Here is a 27,465-nt window from a genome sequence, read left to right on the forward strand (position 1 = left end):
CCTCTCAGGAGACAGCTATATCAGGCTCCTGTCAGCCAGCATGTGCTGGCATCCACAATAGTGTCTGGTTTTGATGATTGAACATAGGAAGGATTCCCAGGTGGAACAGTCTCTGGACTGTCCTTCCTTCAGTTTCTGCTCCATAGTTAGTCTCAGCAACACCTTTCATGAATATTTAGTTCCCCTTTTTAAGAAGGAATGAAGTATCCACACTTTCGTCTTTCTTCTTGAGTTTCTTGTGGTTTGTGGATTGTATTTTGTGTATTCTGAGCTTCTAGGCTAATATCCATTTATCAGAGAGTACATAAAAGTGTGTTTTTTTGTGACTGGGTTACCTCGTTCAGAATGATATTCTCCAGATCCATCCATTTACCTAAGAATTTCATAAATTCATTGTTTTCAATAGCTGAGCAGCACTCCATTGTGTAAATGGAGTACTTACACACATTTTCTAAATTCCTTCCTCTGTTGAGGGACATCTGGGTTGTTTCCAGCTTCTGGCTATTATAAATAAGGCTGCTATGAACATGGTGGTGCATGTGTTCTTATTACATGTTGTAGCATTTTCTGGGTATATGCCCAGGAATGGTATAGCTGGGTCCTCTAGTCGTACTGTATCCAATTTCCTGAGGAACTGCCAAACTGATTCCCAGAGTGGTTGTGCCAGCTTGCAATCCCACCAGCAATGAAGGAGTGTTCCTCTTTCTCCACAATCTCGCCAGCATCTTCTGTCACCTGAGTTTTTGATCTTAGCCATTTTGACTGGTGTGAAGTAGAATCTCAGGGTTGTTTTGATTTGCATTTCCCTGATGACTAAGGATGTTGAACATAGAAGCACCTAAAGAAATGTTCTGTAACTCTTAACCACAAAGAAATTGAATATAAAAATGTAAGGAACAATAGAGATGTAAATTAAGTAATAAATACTAAAAAATATCAAAAAATTGAAACTAAATTCAGTTTTCTATATGATTAGCAGCATTCTAACAACCTTGTATAGATGGACAAAGAAGAAAGGAGAAATCATGAATTACTAATATTCAATAGTGAATCATGTATAAGTTTAAAGCAATTTGTTTCATATAGAACTAAATGACAGAACATTAAAATTCTGTAAATATACAGAAAGATCTGTATAAACAAAGTTATAACATATTACTAAAAATTAAAAGAAACAAAAAAAATTAAAGAAACAAATGAAAACATAGCTAATGACCATGATTTAGACTATCTCATATTGTTTAGATGTCAATCCCAACCACAGTGATCTATAGACTCAAAGCAAAATCCAAACAGAAGTAGGTAAGAGAAATGAACAATATCATCCTACAATTGTATGACACTCTACAGAGCCAAATCAATATTGATAAAGCAATATATATTATCCAGTTTTATTCATCTTCTTTCTAATATGAACCACTATTTTCTTTTTTGTAAATGTTATACAAAGCAATAAACACTATAATAATTAATAATAATTAATGTCAGAAAGACATATAGATTAACAAAATAGGATATAAATTCAAGTATCCATACATATAGTCTCAATTTATTTTTGAGAATTTATAGGATCACTTTTCAGTAAAAAATTTTAAGCTTTTACTAAAAGTGGATATGTATACATTAAAGAATAAAGTTGTAACCTTACCCAGTTGTACAGGCAACTCATATCTCAAAATGATAGATAAATATACATGTGTAATATAAACTAGAGGAAGCAAGCATCAAGCTCTAAGATACTAGATTTGCTGATGCCACATTGGATATGACACCAAAACTGTGGGTAATCAAAAGATAATAGACAAACTGGATAGCATAAGCTTATTTAAAGATTTCATTGCAAATGATAAAAAATAAACATATAATTCATATTTCAAATATGAATTGGTATCTAGAACATACAGAAAATTTCTAAACAGAAAAATAGACAGCTAGACTTGAACAAATACAAGAGCTTGAAAATATTTCCTTACAGAATATATATAAGCAGCCATTAAGCACAGAATACACTGCTCTGTCATATGAAGCATTAAGAAAATAAAAATGAAATCTACAATAAGATTTAATTCACACTTACCATTAAATCAAACAAAATATGTTGACAAGGATATATTGAAACTTGTCCTTTATACAATATAAAGAGGGATGAGTACAGCAGAGCTATCAGGGAATGAAGTGCCATGGCTTATTTAAATTGCACAACACTGTAACACAGCAATGCCATGACTGCTGACTCTACATCCCCACACAGTGCCAAAAACAAGATGAGGACTGGACATTCATGTCCTTCAGTAGATGAGAGTGGTATATTGTATAATGGAGTTTAAGTTACACATTAACAAGTGATATTCTCTTTCAGCCTAGCAAGACTAGAAGTATAAGCCTCTGACACTCACCCAATATCTATATAGATTTGTGGAATCCTGATTCCAATCTCCTTATTTGTGTAATAGATTTAAACACTTAGCCACTGAGTCACTTCATGCCTCCACTAATTTTAGTATGTATATTATACACTTTCTAATATATTTTAAGTCCTTTTATAACCAAATAACCTTAAGTTTATCTGCCTCTCTCTCCCCCTTTTTTTCTTCAGTTCTAGAGATAGAACTCTGGGCCTTCAGTTTGTTCAGCAAGTTCTGGAGCATCTGACTAAGCTAACGGCTAACCCTTTCATTTTAGAAAGATGCTACTAAAGTACTTTAACTCTTTATTTTAAAAAATAATAAAGTTAGATAATTTTGAATTTATTTAAGCTATCTGCCCTCTACATATAATTTTAGCTCATTCATATCTTCAAATCTCTTTCTTTTTTATTAGATATTTTCTTTATTTACATGTCATATGCTTTCTCCTTTCTCAGTTTCCCCTCCAAAAGAAAAAAAAAACAATAAAAAACAACACAAAAAAACCAGTAATAACAAACCTCTGTTGTCTTCCCTCTCCCCCTGCTTGCCACTCTGCCCTCTTCCAATTATTGCCCCAGGCATTTCCCTACACTGGGGCACAGAACCTTCACAGGGACAAGGGCATCTATTCCCACTGATGACTGACTTTGCAATCCTCTACTATACACATGCTGCCAGAGCAATCAGTCCTACAATGTGTACTCCTTGGTTGGTGGTGGAGTCCCTGGGAGCTTTGAGGGTACTAGTTAGTTCATATTGTTGTTTATCCTAAGGGACTGCAAACCCTTCAGCTCCTTTGGTCCTTTTTCTAACTCCTTCACTGGGGACCCCGTACTCAGTCCAATGGATAGCTGTGAGCCTCTACATCTGTATTAGTAGGGGACTGTCAGAGCCTCTCAGGAGACAGCTATATTAACTGGATTGTCCTTCCTAAAGTCTCTGCTCCATAGTTAGTCTCTAAATTCCTTCCATGGGTATTTTGTTCCCTCTTTTAAGAAGGAATGAAATGTCCACATTTTGGTCTTCCTTCTTGAGATACTTGTGGTTTGTGGGTTGTGCTTCGTGTATTCTGAACTTCTGGGCTTATAACCGTTTATCAGAGAGTGCATACCATGTGTATTCTTTTGTGATTGAGTTACCTAACTTAGGATGATATTCTCCAGATCCATCCATTTCCCTAAGAATTTCATAAATTCATTGTTTTTAATAGCTGAGTAATACTCCATTGTGTAGATGTACCACAATTTGTATCCATTCCACTCTTCAGGGGCATCTGGGTTGTTTCCAGCTTCTGGCTATTATAAATAAGGCTGCTTTGAACATGGTGGAGCATGTGTCCTTATTACATGTTGGAGCATCTTCTGGGTATATGCCTAGGAGTGGTCAAGCTGGGTCCTCCGGTAAACCTATGCTCAATTTCCAGAGGAACTACCAAACTGATTTCCAGAGTGGTTGTACCAGCTTGCTATCCCACCAGCAATGAAGGAGTGTTCCTCTTTCTCCACAACCTCTCCGGCATCTGCTGTCACCTGAGTATTTTATCCTAGCCAATCTGACTAGTGTGAGGTGGAATCTCAGGGTTGTTCTGATTTGCATTTCCCTGATGACTAAGGATTTTGAACATTTCTTTAGGTGCTTCTCAGCCATTCGGTATTCATCAGTTGAGAATTCTTTGTTTAGCTCTACCCCATTTTTAATAGTGTTATTTGGTTCTCTGGAGTCTAACTTCTTAAGTTCTTTGTATATGTTGGATATTAACCCTCTATCAGATATAGGATTGGTAAAGATCTTTTCCCAGTTTGTTGGTTGCTGTTTTGTCCTATTGACAGTGCCTTGTCTTACAGAAATTTTGCAACTTTACAAGGTCCCATTTGTCAATTCTTAATCTTAGAGCATAAGCTATTGGCATTCTGTTCAGGAAATTTTCCCCTATGCCTATGTGCTTGAGGCACTTCCCCACTTTCTTTTCTATTAGTTTCAATGTATCTGTTTGATGTAGAGGTTCTTGATCCACTTGGACTTGAGCTTTGTATAAGGAGATAGGAATTGATCGATTTGCATTCTTCTATGTGCTAACTGCCAGTTGAACCAGCACCATTTGTTGAAAATGCTGTCTTTTTTTCTACTGCATGATTTTAGTTCCTTTGTCTAAGACCAAGTGACCATAGGTTTCTGGGTTCATTTCTAGGTCTTCAATTCTATTTCCTTGATCTACCTGTCTGTCATTGTACCAATGCTATGCAGTTTTTATCGCAATTGCTCAGTAGTACAACTTAAGTTCCAGGATGGTGATTCCACAAGAGGTTCCTTTATTGTTGAGAATAGTTTTGTTTATCCTGCGTTTTTTGTTGTTCCAGATGAATTTGCAAATTGCTCTTTCTAAGTTTGTGAAGAATTGGGTTGGAATTTTTATGGGTATTGCACTGAATCTGTAGATTACCTTTGGTAAGATGCCAATTTTACTATATTAATTCTGCCAATCATGAGCATGGGAGATCTTTCCATCTTCTGAGGTCTTCTTCAATTTCCTTCTTCAGAGACTTGAAGTTCTTGTCAAACAGATCTTTTACTTGCTTAGTTAGAGTTGTTACACCAAGGTATTTTATATTATTTGTAACTATTGAAAAGGGAGTTGTTTCCCTAATTTCTTTCTCAGACTGTTTATCCTTTCTGTAGAGGAAGGCCTCTGATTTTCTTGACTTAATTTTATATCCAGCTACTTTGCTGAAGTTGTTTATCAGATTTAGGAGTTCTCTGGTGGAATTTTTGGGGTCATTAAGTATACTATCATATCATCGGCAAATAATGATAATTTGACTGTTTCCTTTCCAATTTGTATCCCTTTGATCTCCTTTTGTTGTCTTATTGCTCTGGTTAGGACTTCAAGTACAATATTGAATAGGTAGGGAGAGAGTGGGCAGCCTTGTCTAGTTCCTGATTTTAGTGGGATTGTTTCAAATTTCTCTCCATTTAGTTTGATGTTGGGTACTGGTTTGCTGTATATTGCTTTTACTATGTTTAAGTATGGGCCTTGAATTCCTGATCTTTCCAAGACTTTCATCATGAAGGGATGTTGGATTTTGTCAAATGCTTTCTCGGTATCTAATGATATGACCATATGGTTTTTTCTTTGAATTTGTTTATATAGTGAATTATGCTGATAGATTTCCATATATTGAACCATCCTTGCATCACTGGAATGCATCCTACTTGATCATGGTGGATGATCATTTTGATGTGTTCTTTGATTCTGTTTGCAAGAATTTTATTGAGTATTTTTGCATTAATATTCATAAGGGAAATTGGTCTGAAGTTTTCTTTCTTTGTTAGGTCTTTGTGTGGTTTAGGTATAAGAGTAATTGTGGCTTCATAGAACAAATTGGGTAGAGGTGCTTCTGTTTCTATTTTGTGGAATAGTTTGGGGAGTATTGGTATTAGGTCTTCTTTGCATGTTTGATAAAACTCTGCACTAAATCCCTCTGGTACTGGACTTTTATTGATTAGGAGACTATTAATGACTGTTTCTATTTCATGAGCAGATATGGGACTGTTTAGATCATTGATGTGAATTTGATTTAACTTTGGTACCTGGTATCTGTCTAGAAAATTGTCCATTTCATCCAGGTTCTCCAGTTTTCTTGAGTATAGGCTTTTGTAGTAGGCTCTCATGATTTTTTGGATTTCCTCAGTGTATGTTGTTATGTCTCCTTTTTCATTTCTGATCTTGTTAATTAGGATACTGTCTCTGTGCCTTCTAGTTAGTCTGGCTAATCGTTTATCTATTTTGTTGATTCTTCTCAAAGAACCAGCTCTTGGTTTAGTTGATTCTTTATATAGTACTTTTTGTTTCTATTTCAGTCCTGAGTTTGATTATTTCCTGCCTTTGACTCCTCTTGGGTGAATTTGCTTCTTTTTGTTCTAGTGCTTTCAGGTGTGCTGTCAAATGCTGGTGTATGCTATTTCCAGTTTCTTTGTGGAGGCACTTGAGGCTATTAGTTTTCCTCTTAGGACTGCTTTCATTGTGTCCCATAAGTTTGGGTATGTTGTGGCTTCATTTTCATTAAACTCTAGCAAGTCTTTAATTTCTTTCTTTATTCCTTCCTTGACCAAGTTATCACTGAGTAGAGTGTTGTTAAGCTTCCACATGTATGTGGGCATTCTATTGTTTATGTTGTTATTGAGGAACAGCCTTAGTCCATGGTGATCTGATAGGATACAAGGAATTATTTCAATCTTGTATCTGTTGAGGCCTGACTTATGACCAATTATATGGTCTATTTTGGAGAAGGTCTAATGAGGTGCTGAGAAGAAGGTATATCCTTTTGTTTTAGGATAAAAAGTTCTATAGAGATCTGTTAAATTCACCTGTTTCATAACTTCTGTTAGTCTCACTGTGTCTTTGTTTAGTTTCTGTTTCCATGGTCTGTCTGCTGCAGAGAGAGGGGTGTTGAAATCTCCCACTATTATTGTGTGCAGTGCAATTTGTGCTTTGAGCCTTAGTAAAGTTTATTTTATGAATGTAGATACCCTTGCATTTGGAGCATAGAGGTTCAGAATTGAGAGTTCATTTTGGTAGATATTACCTTTGATGAATATAAAGTGTCCCTCCTTATCTTTTTTGATCAATGTAGGGTAAAAGTCAATTTTATTTCATATTAAAATGGCTACTCCAGGTTTTTTTCTTGATACCATTGGCTTGGAAAATTGTTTTCCAGCCTTTTAACTGAGGTAGTGTATGTCTTTGTCACTGAGGTGTGTTTCCTGTATGCAACAAAATGTTGGGTCCTGTTTACATACCCAGTCTGATAGTCTGTGTCTTTTTATTGGGGAATTCAGTCCATTAATATTAATAGATACTAAGGAAAAATAATTGTTGCTTCCTGTTATTTTTGTTGTTAGAGCTGGAATCTGTTCATGTGACTATCTTCTTTTAGTTTTCTTGGAAGATTACACTTTTTGCTTTTTCAGAGATGTAGTCCCCTTCCTTGTGTTGGAGTTTTCCATTTATTACCCTTTGAAGGGCTGGATTCATAGAAATATATCGTGTGAATTTAGTTTTGTCATGGAATACTTTGGTTTCTCCATCTATGGTGATTGAGAGTTTTTCTGGGTTGGCATTTGTATTATCTTATGGTCTATATGACATCTGCCCAGGATCTTCTAGCTTTCATAGTCTCTGGAGAGAAGTCTAGTGTAATTCTGATAGGCCTGTATTTATATGTTACTTGACCTTTTTCCCTTACTTCTTTTAGTATTCTTTCTTTGTTTTGTGCATTTGGTGTTTTGACTATTATGTGGCAAGAGGAATTTATTTTCTGGTCCAGTCTATTTGGAGTTCTATAGGCTTCTTGTATGTTCATGGGCATCTCTTTCTTTAGGTTAGGGAAGTTTTCTTCTATAATTTTGTTGAAGATATTTATTGGCCCTTTACGTTGGAGGTCTTTACTCTCTTCTATCCCTAGTATCCTTAGATTTGGTCTTCTCATTGTGTCCTGGACTTCCTGGATGTTTTGTGTTAGGAACTTTTTGCATTTTGTATTTTCTATGATTGTTGTGTCAATGTTTTCTATGGTATCTTCTGCAGCTGAGATTCTCTCTTCTATCTCTTGTATTCTGTTGTTGATGCTTGCATCTATGTTTCCTGACTTCTTTCCTAGGATTTCTATCTCCAGAGTTGTCTCTTTTTCTGACTTCTTGACTGTTTCTTCCATTTTTAGGTCCTAGATTGTTTTGCTCAATTCCTTCACCTGTTTGTTTGTGTTTTCCTGTAATTCCTTAAGGGATTTTTGTGTTTTCTCTTTAAGAGCTTCTACTTGTTTACTAGTGATCTCCTGTAATTCTTTATGGGATTTTTTTGTTTCCTATTTAAGGACTTGTACCTCTTTACCTGTGTTCTCCTGCTTTTCTTTAAGGGAGTTAGTTATTCATGTCCTTCTAAATTCCTCTAGCATCAACTTGAGATATGATTTTAGATCCAAATCTTGTTTTTTCTATGTTTTGGGATATCCAGGACTTGCTGTGGTGGGAGTACTAGGTTCTGATGAAGCTAAGTAGTCTTGGTTTCTGTTAATAGGATTCTTGTGTTTGCCTTTAGTCATCTGTTGATCTCTGGTGTTAGATGTTCTTGCTGTTAGATGTTCTTGTCTCTGACTAGAGCTTGTTCCTCCTCTAGTTCTGTAAGCTGGTGTCAGTACTTCTGTGAGATTAGCTCTCCTCTGGTAAACCCCGGGGCCCAGATGGCTGTGGATCCTTTGTCTGTCCTGAGTCCTAGCGTCAGAGCACACCTTAGAGATAGGATCTCCACTTTCAGGAAAGGTGCAGAGAGGGCTGTGGGTCTGTTGTCCCTCCTAGGTGTAGTCTGAGGTAGAAATGATCCTGACCAGGCTGCCCTGTGACTTGTGAGGCCTGTGCCTCCAGGCTGGTCCTACCTTAGAAAGTCACTGGGGAGAAAATGGCAGATCTCACCTGAGTCCCTGGGTTAAAGCAGTCCTTGAAGGCAGGCTCTCTGCTTGCAGGGAAGGGGAAGAGAGGGTTGAGGATCCACAGCTGTCACTTCTAGGTGTAGACAGGGGTTGAGAGCCATTCATATCTTCAGATAGTGAGTTTTCTAACTCTATTACCAGCTGTGTGAAATAATATATCCTTTTAAGAAGGATATGAAATGTGTACATTTTGGTCTTCCTTCTTCTCGAGTTTCTTGTTTTTTGTGGGTTGTTTTTCCTGTATTCTGAACTTCTGGGCTAATAACTACTTATCAGAGAGTGCATACCATGTGTGTTCTTTTGTGATTGGGTTACCTCACTTAAGATGATATTCTCCAGATCCATCCATTTCCCTAAGAATTTCATGGAGAGGCTCACAGCCATCCATTGAACTGAGTACAGGGTCCCCAATGAAGGAGTTAGAGAAAAGACCAAAGGAGCTGAAGGGTTTGCAGCCCCTTAGGATGAACAACAGTATGAACTAACTAGTACCCTTAGAGTTCCCAGGGACTCAACCACCAACCAAGGACTATACATTGTAGGACTGATTGTTCTGGCAGCATGTATATAGCAGAGGATTACAAAGTCAATCATCAATGGGAGGAGAGGCCCTTGGCTCTGTGAAGGTTCTGTGCCCCAGTGTAGGGGAATGCCAGGGCCAATAAGTGGGAAAGGGTAGGGTGGCAAGCATGGGGATGGGGGAGGCAACAGGGGTTTGTTCTTGTTGTTTTTTGGGGTTTTTTTCATCTTTTTTATTTTGAGGGGAAACTGGGAAAGGAGAAATCATATGACATATAAATAAAGAAAATATCTAATAAAAAGTGTTGATTGAAAAAAATATCCTTATATTTGCCCAAAATTATCTTATCTGCGTATAAATTTCAGTGTTAGAACATACATGCTTAAAAGTAAACTATGCATATCCTGATGACTTCATTACTGTGCCCAGGGAAACTTTTATGGTCTTGAATACTCTCATGATTTTTCCTAAAATGTAAAAATAATCTAAAGATTTCATAGATATGAATCAAGTACTCTGCAGATGGAAGGGTAATCGTTATAACTCAGACTTAAAGATAAAATCTAAGTAAAAATAGGTTGCTTCTACTTTAAACTAAATCCAAACACAGAGCATGGAAAATTTATTGTGAATTGTGAAGTATAAAGAGAATATTACAAAATGTCTCTTTTTGGGGTTTGTCCACTGGTGAGCTCTAAACTAAAACTAGCTTTTTCTCATATTCAAAGGCTTAACTTTCCTGCCTATATCCATGGCTTCTTCTGTCTCTTGTTGGGAATATTAAGACAGAGTTCGTAACCATAATAAAATTTAGTTGTCTCCTAAGTACTAGAAAAAAGTGCTATAGAGTTCATTTTCCTGTTTAATAAATGGAAAGATGCAGACCAGAAGCAAATTTGTTGTTTCTAGTCAAGTACATTTTATCTACATATACTAATAGATACATATTAGCATAAGACAAAGCCACTACACTTAATTAAACGTGTCTTTCAAGGTTTCTTCTTTGATTCAAGTAAGTACTTTTATAGAGTAAAAAGTACATTTATAGAGTACTTTTCACAGTAACTTTTATAGAGCTGCAGTTGAAACAAAGGCCTTGGCCAAGCTAAGTGTCTCTGCTCCAGAGATTAATCTCCAACTCTTGCTTTTCTTGAGACAAGATTTACACATGTGATTCAATTTATGCAGAAACCGTAATCTCTTGTGACTTCTTGGGAGTTTGGGGACTATAGTTGTGCACAATCATTACCACCATCCCGAGAACTATATACTAATCTATGACACTATATTTAATGTATTTTTCCTTTGCATTATTTGACTTTATTATTCCATGTTATATGGATATCTGAGGACTACAGATTATTCAACATTGCTTCATATTACTTTTAGAAAAGGGACTAGTTTCTTGTCACATAAAAATTTCCAGCTTTGGTCTAAAGTTGATAGAGATTGAAAAACATTTGTAAACTTGTTTTCAGTAAATCCATCATTATTATTTTCAGCAAAAAGTAAAAGTCACAATAATTTAATAGTATATCTAAACTTGATATTGTTTTAAATGTCAAATAGTTTCAATTATTTTCTAGAGATACACACAGATGATGTTTGGCTGTATAGATGATTAACTAGTAAACAACTGACCTCATTTTCTTTTCTATGGAACAAGATTCTGTTCTGCTTTGGTGCAGTAGTGGCTTAGTGTGACAACTCAGGAGTATTATTGGGATCATCAGCAGTCTCCTCCAGCCATTATCACATTATCTTGAGAATCTACATCATTAGTTTAAATTAGGTTCACTTAATTAGCCAGCTGGTACTCTCCTTGTCAGACTGGTAAACAAGCTGTGCTGTCCTGTTCCCTCATGTCAAGTCTCAGACTCTCTTCTATGTCTCACTGCTATTGTCAGTGTGTTTCCATGACAAAGTAAACCATCTCTACAGAGTCAAATGCAGCTTGTCCATAATCAGAGCACTGTGCACTTAGGTTTTTGTATTTCTTGAAGTTTCCCCAGAAAGACTAGTGACATATTACATCACCTATGTACGTGAATATTAGTGTCTATATATCAACAAAGACATAAACACATATAAAAAGTAAATTAATCCTGAAAGTTTATCTGAAATTAGACTGTGAATGCTGATTTTATAATACTGGACAGAGAAAGCCTCTATCAATGCCTCTATAAAGCTATAATGCATCCAACAAAATTATTTTATTACTGTTACATATTCAGTTTATTTTTAATAATGTTTACAAAACAAATCAGAGGTTAGTTTAGCTTACCAGAAAAAATATAGCACTAAACATAACATTTACAGGAACTATTCTTTCTTGGGCCTGAAACTTTTAAGACAATAATATGCTTGTTATTTGAAAATATTTCAGAAAAGCTAATATTCCAGCAGAACTTTAGATAATGTACAGCAGTAGAATTATTTGTATAGAATCACACAAAACAGAGAAGTACTTGTGTAAAATATCTAGTTTATTGTCAGTAAGAAAAAAATGTTAGGCTTTTTTTAACTACAACATCATAGTATTTTCCTTTTTAAAAAAGTCCAAAATATTTCACTAAGTCAAATATGATTGCTTGACTCATTCCTGTTAAAAGAGTACTCCCCAGAATTACAAGATAATTTCTTGTTTCTGGGGGATTTGGTTGGAAGTGTCTGAAAACAAATTTTCTAGAAAAAAATAGTATTTATAGAGTAATGTAAACCATGTCCAGGAAGAAAGAATTCAACAGAAGCAGAGCTGGGGAGAAAGATAATTACACGCTAGCATACCACATTCTAAGCATATATCCAATACTGTCTTTTAAAAATATATATCATTTTTTCCTGAAGCAAGAAGATGTAAGTTGACCTTAGAAACACATAAACAAAAAGCAGTATGTGCAACTGCTGATGCATGAAGTCTGTGTTCCGCCAACTCCATAGAGTTCAACAGTCCCAGATAGGTGTGAATGTAGCCCACCACATTTGGAAATCCACTCATGTCACAATGTCAAATATTTAAACACCCTGAGAAGTATCCACTGCATGACATCCTGTTTGACATAGCAAATGAGCAGTCATGGGGACATGACCCCAACACATTTGTTTATATTTGCTTATCTTATAATGGAAGAATCCCGTTCCACTTCAAAACCATTACCTAAAAAGATGAATACTGGAAGCTAAGAACGGAACCCACACCCACCTAAAGAGAGTTATATTTTAAAGGCCCATACTTACCAGCACTCATAAAGAATCATGTGACTAGTATAATAGTTTTGATAAATAGAACAGTATTTTTTATTAATAACATAAATTAATTTCAGCATCCTACACAGCTTTGCAGCTTGCTTATTCTCGCATGAATGCTGGGAGTCATCCCTGGCAAATGTTCAGTCACTTGTAAATTATGTTATGCCTCAGTGGCTCACGGGTTTATCCTTGGCAAATAAATAAATACATTTACCAAGTACTAATTCTCTGCCATTCAAGAGCAGATTGTCCAGGTTTCTGATCATTTAAATTTAGAAGTATACAGATGTCATGTGAAAATTCAACACATGAAACTTATTTCTTTGGGAAGTGGGTGATGAGAGCCTGAGAGTAGATGTATTTGTAACTGATTGGCAATTAGGCTACATATAGTAGCCTCCTAACAAACTGATCATCAACAAGCATCTGCATTCCTGTCCTACAGTTTGTGACGGCAGTCACATAAAATATATTAAATGTGTCAGTTTGCGGTTAAAATCCTAGAAGCAGATGCCCAAATAATCAATTTCTCTCCAGTAAAGCAGATCATATTTGGTTCACTTTTACCCATACCTCTTTTATGTTATCATTGTTTGTTTGCCTTTTGTAAATTTTTAAATGAAATTGCAAAATGATGAACTTTAGTAGTAAACATTTGAAATGCTAAAATGCAGACCAATCAAATTGTTGTTGATACTTGAGAAGATATTTTAAACTTCTTTCAATCTTTTCAAGTTTGATTAAGAATTTTCCTCTCAGATGTATTTAAGCTTATTGGAAGGAAATTGATTATAATTTCAACTTCTCATATGTCTGCTGAGTTAAATTTAGCTTAATTTTATATGTTTATTCTATACGCATTCTTGTCTGAGAATGCGTGCACTTGACAATATACATATGCAAATGACATAAGTCAACATGCAGGATTCCAGTCTCTCCTTCCTTCAGATAAATTCTGAAGATGCATTCTAGTCAAGTTTGTATCCATTGAGGTATCTTGCCTGATCTATAAGTCATCTTTTTAAAGGATCTGGTCTTCCTGCATATAAAAAAATTCATATTTTATGAATCATATTTCCCTTTAGCCTCTCATCCTGATTTGCACTTCTTCCACAGAGCTGTCATTTATCAAATCAAGTTATTCTAAATCCATGTGAATGCTTCTATTCTGTAAATTCTTTAAAGACAGAGATAGTGTTCCCTTTTTTCTCCAATAGCATTGTTTCATGATTAAAATATTGTTTTGTTGGTAACATAATCATGAAAACAATTCAAGTTTTACTAATATGCACCTCTATATACAGTGCTGTGTAGAACCAGAGGCTCATTGAAACTCATGCTAAGTAAGCAGGCTAGCAGTGAGCTCTACTGCAGCACAGTGCTTATAGAAGTGACACTACATACTACAATAGTATTTCAGTATTGCTTAATATTCACCAGACATAGATAGCCATTATCTATCCTAATCATCACAAGAATTCTTGAAAGTAGATATTGTTAGATAGTTCTATCTCACAAGAAAAAATTAAGGATAGTGACCTACTATGGTTTTCTTATTATTTTAAATAAAGGGTTTAGAATGCCACCTCATGCACATTATGCATCCTGTATCTCCCTGCTCTGCACTGTGTATTGTAGCTTCCAACACACTTAGAGATATTGGATATTCCTTGAATTTCTGTCCATCTTCCATTGGGGAACATTGTCTCCCAAATGTTCAGATATGTGTAGAATAAGTTTCTGGTCTCTTAGGAAAGGCATCTTTTATGTGCATTCTCATACTGGGTAGGAAGTGCAGTATAGGCTATGGGATAGATGACTTCTGATGGACCAGCCATAGTTTTTTTACTACTGCCAATGCTCAGGCAACTGATAGATACTACTTAGGAAAGGCCTCAGAAAAGCAATTGCATTGTCTACGCTCAATCAGACTGGGAATTCCCATTAGAATCCCTTCTTAATCTTAAACTCAGTTACAAACTTTCATCTTTTGTCCTACTATATTCTTAAAACCAAGTATCATGAAGTTCTTTCTTGTTTGTCGCTGTTGCTTTCAGTAAACAGTTTCTTTAATGTTATGCTGACATAATGATCACTCTGTTTTAAACTGCATACAAACTTAGCAGTTATAACCACATATGGATGAAATTTAAACTGTAAAATGCCATAGGAATATGGGTGCATTGTCACTACATCAGTGATAGAAGGCAGCTTTTTTGTTTTCTGCACATGATTAGAAGTTATAGATTAGTGCATGCAGAAATTTAAATGCAACATTGATGCAAACACAGTTATGTAAGTACAATTGTAGTCATACCATGAGTACTACAACTAGTTAGTTACTTTAATAATGACAAGGCTGGTAGTTTCTATGGGTTTGTGCAGTAACTGGTATTTCTTAATAAAATTTCAGCCTTTTTTTTTTCTGCTACCACTGCAAACAGTTGTTTTTCCTACTACTTTGTAAATTCAATATTGCCTTGGAAACCTGAGCAATATCCTCTTTTTTTCTTTTTATTTATTTATTATATGTAAGTACATTGTTGCTGTCTTCAGACACCCCAGAAGAGGGTATCAGATCTCATTACAGATGGTTGTGAGCCACCATGTAGTTGCTGGGATTTGAACTCAGGACCTTCAGAAGAGCAGTGAATGCTCGTAACTGCTGAGCCAAACAATATCCTCTCAAGATAACTTTCAAAGTAGGAAAGCCATGTAAGGCAGGGCTACAAGGATGTCTCATTACTGTCTTCCTTTATGAAGTTCAGGATCCTTCTCCAAGATTGAGGACTCATTTGGTGGTTACAACATTAACACTAGTGAAGCTCCTCAGAGGCTGGGAACTTTAGTATCTGTCAAAAGGAAGGGTGATTCTTCAGGATATTTAGTACAGTGGTACCCATAACATAGCATTTCTGCTGAGCTAGCCTACAAACTATAATATAACTTTAACATCTAAGAAGAATGGAATAAGAACATCAATACAGAAAGAGTTATCAAGTTTTTTCTGAACCCACACATCATTTAACTCATCTTTGAACACTGTGAATTTGGATATATAAAATGTATCATAAAGTTTTAGAAGAAATGTATATGTGAGCCTAAATTTTTAGTATAGATTGAAATATCAATTTCCATATGTCCAACCACAAATGTAATTTACCTTTTACTAACCCCACCAAGAGTTACATATTCCTGTGAGTTACATATTGGGAATTTTGCTAATATTCAACATCTTGGGGATGAAACTATTATTTTTAGATTAGAGTTTGACTGAATATTATTTATTTTCAATTTTAAACTTAGCACGTAAAACTAACAACTACAGTAAATTACCTTACAGCCATTAATATGAACAGTCAGAAATTAGGGAGAGCTAAAATACTTCCTAACTACACTTTGTTTTCTCATAATTGCACTTAAAATAGATGCTTATTATGATAAATGTTGTTAACAAAAATATATTTAACATACTACGTTCTGAACAATTTTAAAACATCACTTACTTTGGTTTGGTATCATCCTTCCTCTCGTTAAAGAAATTAAGTCATGCAATCAGTAGTAGATTTAAGCCCGTTGGTCAGACTGTTGCCATTTGGGTCTGTGAATGTTCATGTGATGCAATACAGTTCTCAGATCAAAAGAAAAAAAAAGAGTGGCAATACGGAGGAAGAGGGTATCATCTTGTCCTGAATAACAAGTTCTAATGTGAAAATAATTGTATGAATGGCTACAGGCACAAAACAGTAGAAAGTCAAAAATTAAAGCATTTTCAAGTACCCGGGTTGGTCTCAGTGAAGCCAGAAAATGAGTGCTGTCAGCTCTTGATGCTATTTTGATGACACTGATGAAAACCTGGTGCCCTGTTAATACACTCCATAGTTTTACCTGGTGGTTGGACAGCTATTGGTTCAGATACAGGTGTGCAATGGATGGTTAAAACAGTTGTTAAGACAATCCAGGCTACTTCAGCTTTGGAGCTAGAGCATTACAATCATGGAGTTCTAATCTCTCCTGAGGCTCATAAGACCTTTAATAGCAGACATGGCTTTAGGATCCTGGTAGCTTCAGTTCAGTCAGGTCCTCTATGAATATGGTAAAAACCTAGAATAAAAACACAGCCAAACAGTGTCATCACTGAGCTGCAGTGGATAGGCATACCATATTTATAAAACTTGACTTTAGAAACAGCTTTCCTTGACTCTAAATTCACTTCAGGTAAAAGGATAGTATTATATAAAATTGTGCAAATGTTAAGGGAAATAAGGTTGAAAATGATATTTTCAGTTTAATCTAATAGGGCTTAGAAAATCGGGTATCTGTTCAAATACAAATTTAATTTTATTCCTGAATTCCTGGATTATTCCTTCATTTCTCATCCAGTTTCCAATAATGCCAACATTTTAAAACATATTTTTTTCAATTTTTCTTGATTGCAGGCAGTGAGTACAGACCCTGTACCAGTTAAATTACACTACGACAAGTCACATGACCAAGTCTGGGTGCTGAGCTGGGGAAGCTTGGAGAAGACGTCACCAACTCTACAGGTAGAACATGTCATGGGAGCGAAGGAAGTGAGGATTTTAAAACATTTCGGTGTCTCCTGGATGTTTATGAGCATTTTACTATGACATTCTTCCTGATGGGAACTGTGGTTTCAGCCCTCATCTGTGCAGAGTCTGAAAAATGCGTAAAACTCAAGTTGTTATTTCAGACTAGGATCATCACAGATAGTATTTATTAAAGGTTCCATATATATGATAAAATAATAAGTAATCATAGCAGCTAATGCCATTAGAAAAAGAAACATTAAAGTTTACCTAATATCTTCAGCTGTTTCTATAACAGATTTGCTGACACTGAGTGATTTATAGAGCACAGAGGTTCATTTTGACTGACAGTTGTAGAATGAACCTCTGAACTACTAAGAATATACATGAACATCCGTGTAGCTTATGATATGAGGGTTATATGATGTGGAAAAGCATGTATGCCAGAGAAGTTTTAATGAAATAATTGAGCTATATCCTAAGTAAACATCCATCCATTAATAAACAGGAATGGACAGATTGAAACTTTGGCCTTGCCTGAGTATTCTCAGTGAAGCCGTGAGGTAGAGAGTATGGAATCTGACCACCACCCTCAAGGCTGACCTATATAGTCTTCCAGCATCATTGCTTAATTGATGAATGTTCTGTGTTACCCTTGGGAAAATTGCCTCTAGTTAGGTTATTTACATGATAACTTCACAGAAACTGTGAAAGAAAGGAATAATTTTGGCTGTGACCCTGTATCATAGCCCTCAAGTGTCATTATGAACCACTTCTTCAAATTGCCTGTGACGCAGTATTACCTGGAGTGTGTTACTATGTAGAGCCCTAAATTATCAGAGCTTTTAAATATTTTAATGAAGTAGGTTAAATGTGATCATTCTGAACCCCGACTAGTTGTCATTAAGAATATTTTTATGATTCTGAGGCCTTTCCACTATTTTACTCAAATGTTAGAACATTTTTTATTTTATATTTTTAAGATAGTTTTTAAGGTGCCCACTTTTGACAAATTTGCTGGAATATTATTAATTTTCTATAATTTTTACTATTAAAAATGCCCAAAAGCTATCATCACACTAATTAGTGATTTTCAGCAGAGTTCAGTTATATCATAATTTTATTTTATTTTTAAATGACATTGATGTCTTATAAAATATAAAATTTGCTATTCTAAAAGTCATGATGAGAGTGTATTCCACAGTTTCATGTTGGTAGGAAGTATATTTTCTACTATATCACAGGTCATCAGACTTGGAAGCAATCATGTTTACTTACTCTAGAAGCAATTATGTGTATTTGCTCTAGAAGCAATCATGTGTATTTGCTCTAGAAGCTCAGCTACCTAGACTGCCCCTGCATGCTCATCACTTGAAAACAGTTTTAACAAAATAATAATTTCTTTAAACACTGATATGGTACAAGAAATATAAAGAGGATGTCCAGAAGTTAAAGAAGATTATGAAAGCCGGGCAGGGATGGCACACATCTTTAATCCCAGCACTTGGGAATCAGAGGCAGCAGATTTCTGAATTTGAGGCCATCCTGGTCTACAGAGTGAGTTCCAGGACAGATGGGAGTATACAGAGGAACCTTGTCTTGAAAAAAAAAAAAAGAAAACAAAACAAAAACAGAACTGACAAAACACACACACAGACACACACAGAGAGACACACATGTACATACCACATGAATAAATAAAATTTTAAAAAAAGAATAAAAATTTTAAAAAATGTTTTAATTTATTCCAGGAATTTACAAAGTTATCTTCATGTACATTTCATTTTTCACTTTCATGATTACATATCTACCTTTACAGATGAAATTGAATGTAGTACCTGTTTTATATTACCTCATGTTTCTTTGTGTTACTATTTCATAGGCTTCACAATGTACAGGATGCCTATTTGTTTTTAGACTCTAGTGTCTCTTACAATTTGATGTGCTGTGGAGATGTTACCTTCTAAGGTGTCCTCTCTCTACCTCTAGCAGTACTCCTATGCACAAGAGTTCTTTGAAGAAACAATTTTTCCTTCACTTAGCCACACATTACATTTCCCAATTTGTTATTAAGTATCAACTCTGAGAGGGAAAATAGAGTTTATCTATAAAATGTATTTTAACTTGAAGACAATGAAGGCTCATGCTCTGCACTGTTGGACTCAGCCCTGTGTATTCTGTTTAGGTGATCACTCTGGCCAGCGGGAATGTGCCACACCACACCATCCACACACAGCCAGTTGGGAAACAGTTTGACAGAGTGGATGATTTTTTTATTCCCACCCCGACTCTTATTATTACTCACATGAGGTAAGTGATAAAATGAAAGGCCAGTTTTTCAAGTTTTCTATTTAATTTTAATAAAAGACACATAAAATTTAAAAAAAAAAAAGTTTATTTGAAAAACAAATGCAAATAATTCTAACTTGATTTTAGCTTCTCTGCCATACGTGATTATCAGTGTTAGTGATGAATTTACCAGCATAACCTTCTTTTCATGTCTACTAAACAAGCTTCAGACTCACAAAAAAATGAAGTGTATTTTGTTATTTGTAATACTTTAACACTTACACTTTTCTAAATGGTTGTCGAGGGATTTATTTCCCACTAGGATCATATAATATATTTGTATTTTTTGAAAAAAATAAACAAGTGAGTTTGGTAAATGAATTACTTCTCAGATAGAGAGAATGAGCTTTTCAGTGTGTCATGAGGAAGAGCCACAGGTTCAGTGATCTGTTCAGTGTTTTATTATGCACATCCCAGCCCGGTTATGTAGAGAATAATATAATATTTAATTTAGAAATATAATTATTTCATATGAAATATTTGAATTCTGAGCTGAAAGGAGTACATTTTCTTCTCTCTCTTATTACTTCCCAGGTGTGAAGGTAATACTAACTCACAGTGGTATCTGCACATGGCCTCAGAGAACTAGTCTAAATGCTTGTATGTGCACAGAGTTTACCTACCAGTGTTATGTACTATTCAGGATTACTGCATGCAGTTAACATATTAGTACAAAATTTTCTGGTTTTAATATTCTGGATAATTTCTACATAGTTAGTTATAAAAGATAATAATAATTAGAAAACCACCCAAATGGTGTCTACACATAAAAGTTTGTTTGTTTGTTTGTTTGTTTTTCAAGATAGGGTTTCTCTCTGTAGCACTGGCTGTCCTGGAACTCACTCTGTAGACCAGGATGGATGTGAAATCAGAAATCTGCCTGCCTCTGCCTCCCAAATACTGGGATTAAAGGTGTGCAACACCACTGACTGGCCAAAGAAGATTTTTTTAATGCTATATATTATTAAAATGCTTCAAAGTTGTAGATGATGATCTTTCAACTTTTTAGGCTTTGTATTCCTTTAGCATTCTATATTGACATACTTGGCTGTTTAAACTGTACTCTATAAGTAATTCAATCAATAGCTATTTAACCTTAACAATAGCAATCCTATCTCCACATAGAATCTAATTTTAATGAACAGGGTTGATCATCAAATTTCCTATATTGCAGCTCAAAGTAATTGTTCAAACTACTGCAAAAAGTGATGATCATGAATAACAATATTTTAATATGATTTCTTCTCCCCCACATTAAGTTGTTATTTATATAATTTTTAAACAAGAATTTATTATTCACTTGAAACACCTGGGCAATAAATGTAGTTTGTTCTACAGATTTTGTGGAATAAATTAGCAATGGAATTTCACATGTGTGTAATTATGATGGGACCGAAATTTCATGAACTGTATCTTTATAGTCTGACAGTACTTGCTCACTTATGTATTTCAAACATACTTCCATATCCTCAGGCAGAGGGCCTGACATGTAGTATGTGTTTGATGAATATTGGCTTTCTTCTGACCTGGCATCTCATTAATATGTCTTATTCCCAGAAGTCATCATCTTCATTTCATGGAACTCTTATCTTAATGTCTGATATCCACTTAGGCCAGAGTCAGGATTTAATATTCTCAGTGCTAGAATGATGGATACTTAATTTATTTTTCCTCATAGGAAGGAGGGAAGTGTCACATTTCCTATGATTTGACTTGGGGAAGAGCAGTCTTTCAGACATACTAAGTTTCTTCTTGTCTAATACATGGCTGGCCACGTAACTTTCAGGACATATGGATTGTGTGGAAATGGTTAACAATGACAGGAACACCTGAGTGTGTAAAGGGTCTCTAAAGAAGGGGCACAATGCTGAGCTTCTTGTCTGGTGGCTTCCTAGGGTATTCACAGCAGAAAGTGGATAAAGATTGAGGAAATTACACTGTGGTATTTCATTTTCAGTGCATACCTCAGGCCCAGTCAATGTGGGGTACCACTTTTTGTGCATAGCTTTCTGGCCCCAAACTTAATCAAGGGATACTCATGTGCATAATTCATATCCCAGTTATGGAGATTCAAGCCTATCTCCACTTAATTACCTCTCACTTACTTTATTAGCTGCTAGCCTTGGCTTAGCCTCTGGCCAAGGCAACACTGGCTGTACTTGACAATCACCACCATTGCAGGGGTTCATTGTCCCCAACATTGGCTTCTGTTTTCTTTCTTGTCAAGTACATGTTGCCAGCTTCTAAGTACGTCATGAGATTTTGCTTTACTGTTTATGGTGGCCTCACTCACTAGTTACACTGTGAAATTGAGGGCAGCACCCACTTCATTTCCTTCTAAAGACTGACATGATATATTGCTGAAGTAATCTCTTTCCAGTGATAGATGTCTGGGCAATTTAACATATACTCAGGTACACTAGAATATTTTGGGATTAGTTACAGTTATGCTAAAAGTTTGAATGCTTTTAGTTTGGTTTACATATGTATTTAAGGCTCCACTCACATTTCTCCACGTCTTATCTTGTTTCTGCTCCTGTAATCTTCAGGCTTCCTTATTCTGGTCTATAAGATAGGTTAAGAATGAAGAATTTAAAATTCAAAAGTATATATGATTGTTTACCTTCAAAGTAACTTCAGTATGTATGCATGTTTATATCTTTATTACTTTTGGAGCTACATAATGAAATATATATACACATAAGTTTGAATTTTAATGAACAGTATTGATCACCAAATTTCCTTTTTTGAGATATATATGTACACGTATCAGAGTGCATTTATATGCTTGAATGGTTACCTTGAGTTTCATAAAATATATAATATACACATACAATCTATTCAGATATAAACTTTAAACATTGTAATCAAATACTAAAATAAAGTCATATATACACATTGTTTACAAAAGTGATTTACATTCAAAAGATTTGGAGAGTTTATTTGAAATTCTTAGTATTTCAAAAAGTCTTGAACTCCTTTCAGGCTGTTTCTGACCTGCTTTAGAAATTTGACTTTCAAGAGAGGATTGTTCATGTGAAAATGAGGGCCAGGTCCCCTATTTTCCTCCAGCTCCTCAGAGAATTCCATGTCCCCCCAAGGTTAATACACCCTGTGCCTGATAATCTCATTTTTCATTACCCAACAAAGTAATTCATAGAGAAAATGCTCCTCCTTTGTGTTAATGAACTTTTCTTCCTTTCTTTTGTGTGTGTGTGTATTTTTTTTATTAGATGTTTTCTTTATTTACAATATCTCCTTTCCCAGGTTCCCCTCAAAAAAAGAAAATTAAAAAAAAACAAAAGCTAAAACAAACCCCTATTACCTCCCCCCTCCCCCTGCTCACCACCGCACTCCCTCCTGCTTACTGGCCCTGGCATTCCCCTACACATAGAGCCTTCACAGGGTCAAGGGCCTCTCCTCCCATTGATGACCAACTAGGCCATCCTCTGCTATATGTATGCTGCTGGAGCCATTAGTCCCACCATGTGTACTCTTTGGTTGGTGTTTTAGTCCCTGGGAGCTCTGAGGGTACTAGTTAGTTCATATTGTTGTTCGTCCTAAGGGGCTGCAAACCATTCGGCTCCTTAGGTCCTTTCTCTAGCTCCTTCAATGGAGACCTTTTACTCAGTTCAATGGATTGCTGTGAGCCTCAACTTCTGTATTAGTCAGGTACTGTCAGAGCCTCTCAGGAGACAGCTATATCGGGGCACTATGTGATCCCTCAGCTTGAGCCATGGCTATTAGCAATGCCATACAACATTTGATTCTTGTCTCAGTTTTCCTTAAGTTCTTACACTCTGGTGTGAGGACCAATCTTGTGTCTCCACTTTTCCTATCTGAAGAAGTTACACTTGATTCAGTTTTCTGACAGAGAGAAGAGCATGTAGGATGCTTGTAATTCTGATGTCCTCCTACAACCCGATGAACTGATGCAAGTGCATAAATACTTCCTGATAACCTTTAACTTCAATAACTCAAAATTTGAGTTGATTTATTTAGTCTCCGGCTGCAGAGCAACATTGAAGATAAGTTTAAAGGGCATGAATATCATAGAGATGTCCTTCAAGTGTTCACTGAAAACATACTCAGAAGGTGGGCATTCACTTGGTAGGTCATTGAGCACCATATCTCCAGTTACAACACAATTGATGCTCACTCCTGACCAATGTGGACACTAACAATGCATGTTGTTTACATACATTAAACAAATGTAAAAGAACTTAACAAAGTAAAATGCATTTACATGAAATAGTACATGATTGCATTACTTTTTGGTTTAGGTTTTAAATATGAATGGGACATTTACATAAAACTGGTCTATTGATTACTTAGTAATATGTTTCATATTAATATTTATCTTATATCAGAATTAGAATTCTTGTTCAATTGCAGTACTGAAAGCATCACTTAAACTCTTGACAGCTGAATGATCTTTCCATCCCCTAAATGTATTTTCAGTGAATTCCTGAAAGACAGCTCTGTGATGTTCATGGCCTTTAAACTTACTTTCCACTGTAGCTCATGTAGCAAGATTTTTTCCCCCTCTATTTTCTCTTTTTTTTTTCCACTCTCTATCCCAGTATGATGCTGTTCTGGACTGAATATTAATAGTGGATGATTTTTCAACTTTGAAAGAACAAGTCTAGTTGGTAGGCACTCCTTTACAATTTGATCCTTAAAGTCATTTGTGTGCTAAGACAAACGTTGGAGTGTTTGAGGCAGTATCAGACAGTAAGACATTAAAGACTTGTGAAGTCTCAGATGGATCGTAGTATAGCTCAGCTCACTGCCAGAACTTCAGAACACCTCACATCACAGCAACCTAAAGTGAAAAGCAAGAGGCATTGCCCTGCAGTCAGAGAGTGTCTACAATGCACTTTTCCTGTTATAAATTATAGTGAAGAAATGATTAAGAAAACATGGGATTTGATATATGTTTCCTGAAAGCTTCTCCAAGGAGGAAATATTTCTCCTGCAGGGAAAATAAACATTCTCCAAAAGTTAAAGTACGTCATTCCCCGTCATATTTTAAGAAATATATTGAAGTAAAATTAAATATATAGATATATGTGTATGTGTGTACGATGAGACATACATCAGTAGGACTCTATTCTTGTCAGAGACAGTCCAGGTGTCTGGAGGTACAGAGGTAACATTAAAATGGAGGAGGTTATGTTGTACAAGAGCATTTAATCAAAATACATTCTCCTGATGAGAGACAACAATTTAACAGGTGGCAGTTCAGCCTTTAATCCTAGCATTTGGAAAGCAGATGTGAGTAGATCTCTGTTAGTTCAAGGCCAGCCTGGTATTCAAGAGTTCCAGGCCAGCCAAACCACGAAACAAACAAACAAACAAAAACAAAAATGAACTAACAAAACAACAAATAAAAACAAAACAGAAAAACAAAAAGAAGTAAAGTAAATTTTAGTGCAAATTTCATAAGGAAACCTCAATTCAGTGCAAGATTTTTTTATTTCAGTCATTCTTATATGATAATCAACTAATGAAGAGAAATAACAAAAATAAACAAAAAATATTTCTGAACTCTTAGGCTATTTAAACTTTCTGCTTAGTGTGATTAATATAGCAATAAATATGGTGTGCAAGGCTTTGATCTATGGTTTCAATCAGCCTCTTTTAATAATAGCTGAATCTACTTTTATTTATAATGCTGCTTTCAGCCTTCTTTTTAGTTTGCTATTATAGTGGACACTTAAGACAAACTGTGTATCTGCACATTTGTGCATGCTTGTATGCATGTGAAAAACAGATGTGTACACATACATACATACACAGGCACAGAGAGAGAGGGAGAAAGAAAGAGAAAGAGAGAGAGAGAGAGAGAGAGAGAGAAAGAGAGAGAGAGAGGCTGATATTTTCATACTTCTTGAGTAAAAAGGTTCTGACTTTACTCCTGCCTAGTAATTCTCTATAATTCTAGAACTCCCTCAATTTTATTTGTCCCACTTAGAAAAATATCATATATGTGTATATATATACATATCTATCTATCTATCTATCTATCTATCTATCTATCTATTCCCAAATGTTTGAAGTAAGCAGCCAGTAACTTCTTTAAAGAATTTTCAATTAGTTTATTACCCTGTCTTTTCTGTGAGATGTTGTTCTTGTTGTTGTTGAATGGGAAAAGTAAACACAAGCCTCCAGCCTTAACTAATTGATAACCACTCCCAATTGAAAAATTGGTTTCTCCAAGGGAATTTCACTGGGATACAAGCCACTTTTAGGGTCAGTCCCTATGCCCAGCAGTAAATGCCCAACACAAAACAAATTCAACAACATCTGTGCACAGCCTTTGTCTCACAATGTTTTGTCAGAACTTTTTTTTTTTCATCTAGTAGGTCCATTGTGTATACATAATGGCTTCATGTTTTGTGTTTTGATGGGACTCCTATGTGTGCTAGCCTGTGTGTCTTGGAGCAAACGTGTGTGATTGTGCTTTTTCTTTGACCCTTTCTCTTCTCTTTGGTTTTTTTTTTCCTATTCTGTATTGTTTGTTTTAGTTTTAGGACATTTTATTACTATTCCTTTTATTTTTATCATTATCTCATTATTTTAATGAGAGACATAAAGAATATGTCTTTTATAATTATTGTTTTTATTACTTTTATTTTCATCATCATCACTATTATTTAGAGGCCTGTTCTTTTCTAATGAGAGATAGAAAAAGTACGAATCTGAATAGGGGTATGAGGAGAGGAAACAGTAATCTGAATATGTTATATAAAAGAGTTCTATTTCAATAAAAGAAAAATAGAAAAATGTAGAAACAAGGTTGTTTTCAAATATGAAGAGGTAAATACAATATTTTTAGAGAAATTGTTTTACTCCAGTATTACGAGTGGATTCTAAGTGTAAAGAAGTAACAAACTTTAAATAGATTAATTCTATAGATGTTTATTGATTAGTTCAGAATACTAATATACAACTTAAAAATACTCCACATTGTTGATCATACACTTCAGTTTTTTTATAGAATGTAAAATGCCTCTTTCTACTCTGGATCAACTACATTAAATGTGGAAAAGGTTAAGAAACATATGAATTTCTTTGAAGTCATTTCCAGAGATTTTTCCTAAGAGACAGAGGTGTTGTGCTTGTATAATAAAACTTCTGTCCTTTTTTCCTTTCTCATGTAATTTGGGGGGGTGTTCTGGAAATGATAATTCAATTTTATTGAAAACATATAAATTATATATTTTGGGGACTAGTTTTAGCTTACTCTATAGTAAAAACACATTCAAACAGTAATGATTATGTTTGAGAAATACAGATGTTTCTCAACTTATGATGGATTTGTGCCCTGATAGACCCAAGCTAAGCTAAAACTATCATAAAGTGAACATGTGAAAATGTATTAGCCCTCAGTTAAAGAATGTGCATTCAAGTAAAACATATGTGATAACAGCACCAGTGGCTTTACTCACACACTTACCTGTCTAAGTAGGAACTGTGGTTTGCTGTTGTTACTCAACACCCCAAGATAGCATTCATTGTGCCTATACCCAGTCTGACAAAAGCTCAAAATCAAAACTGAAAGGGTGAATTCTACTGAATACATTTTCTTTTCTCAACATCATAAAATTGAAATCTATGAACTCAACAGTAAGAATTTGCTGGGCATAGTACTACCTAAGGACCCAGCTATACCACTCCTGGGTATATACCTAGATGATGCTCCAACATGTAGTAAGGAAACATGCTCAACTATGTTCATAAGCAGTCTTATTTATAATAGCCAGAAGCTGGAAACAACCCAGATGTTCTTCAACAGAGGAAGGGATACAGAAAATGTGGTATATTTACATAATAGAGTACTACTCAGCTATTAAAAACAATGAATTTATGAAAATCTTAGGGAAATGGATAGATCTGGAGAA

At 35.3% G+C, this 27,465-nt stretch overlaps 1 protein-coding gene across 4 annotated transcripts in view; it reads left to right on the plus strand.

The window, feature by feature from the left end:
• The window catches only part of Fstl5 (follistatin like 5), a 654,438-nt gene that overhangs the window by 567,801 nt on the left and 59,172 nt on the right, over positions 1 to 27,465 (plus strand). For all 4 annotated transcript variants that reach the window (XM_031374116.1, XM_031374118.1, XM_031374119.1 and 1 more), the window contains 2 exons: positions 17,099 to 17,206; positions 19,395 to 19,519. In XM_031374116.1, coding sequence (XP_031229976.1) covers positions 17,099 to 17,206; positions 19,395 to 19,519 — 233 coding nt within the window. The remainder of the gene's footprint in view (positions 1 to 17,098; positions 17,207 to 19,394; positions 19,520 to 27,465) is intronic.

Source organism: Mastomys coucha, unplaced genomic scaffold (assembly GCF_008632895.1).
Source record: "Mastomys coucha isolate ucsf_1 unplaced genomic scaffold, UCSF_Mcou_1 pScaffold16, whole genome shotgun sequence".
NCBI lineage: Eukaryota > Metazoa > Chordata > Mammalia > Rodentia > Muridae > Mastomys > Mastomys coucha.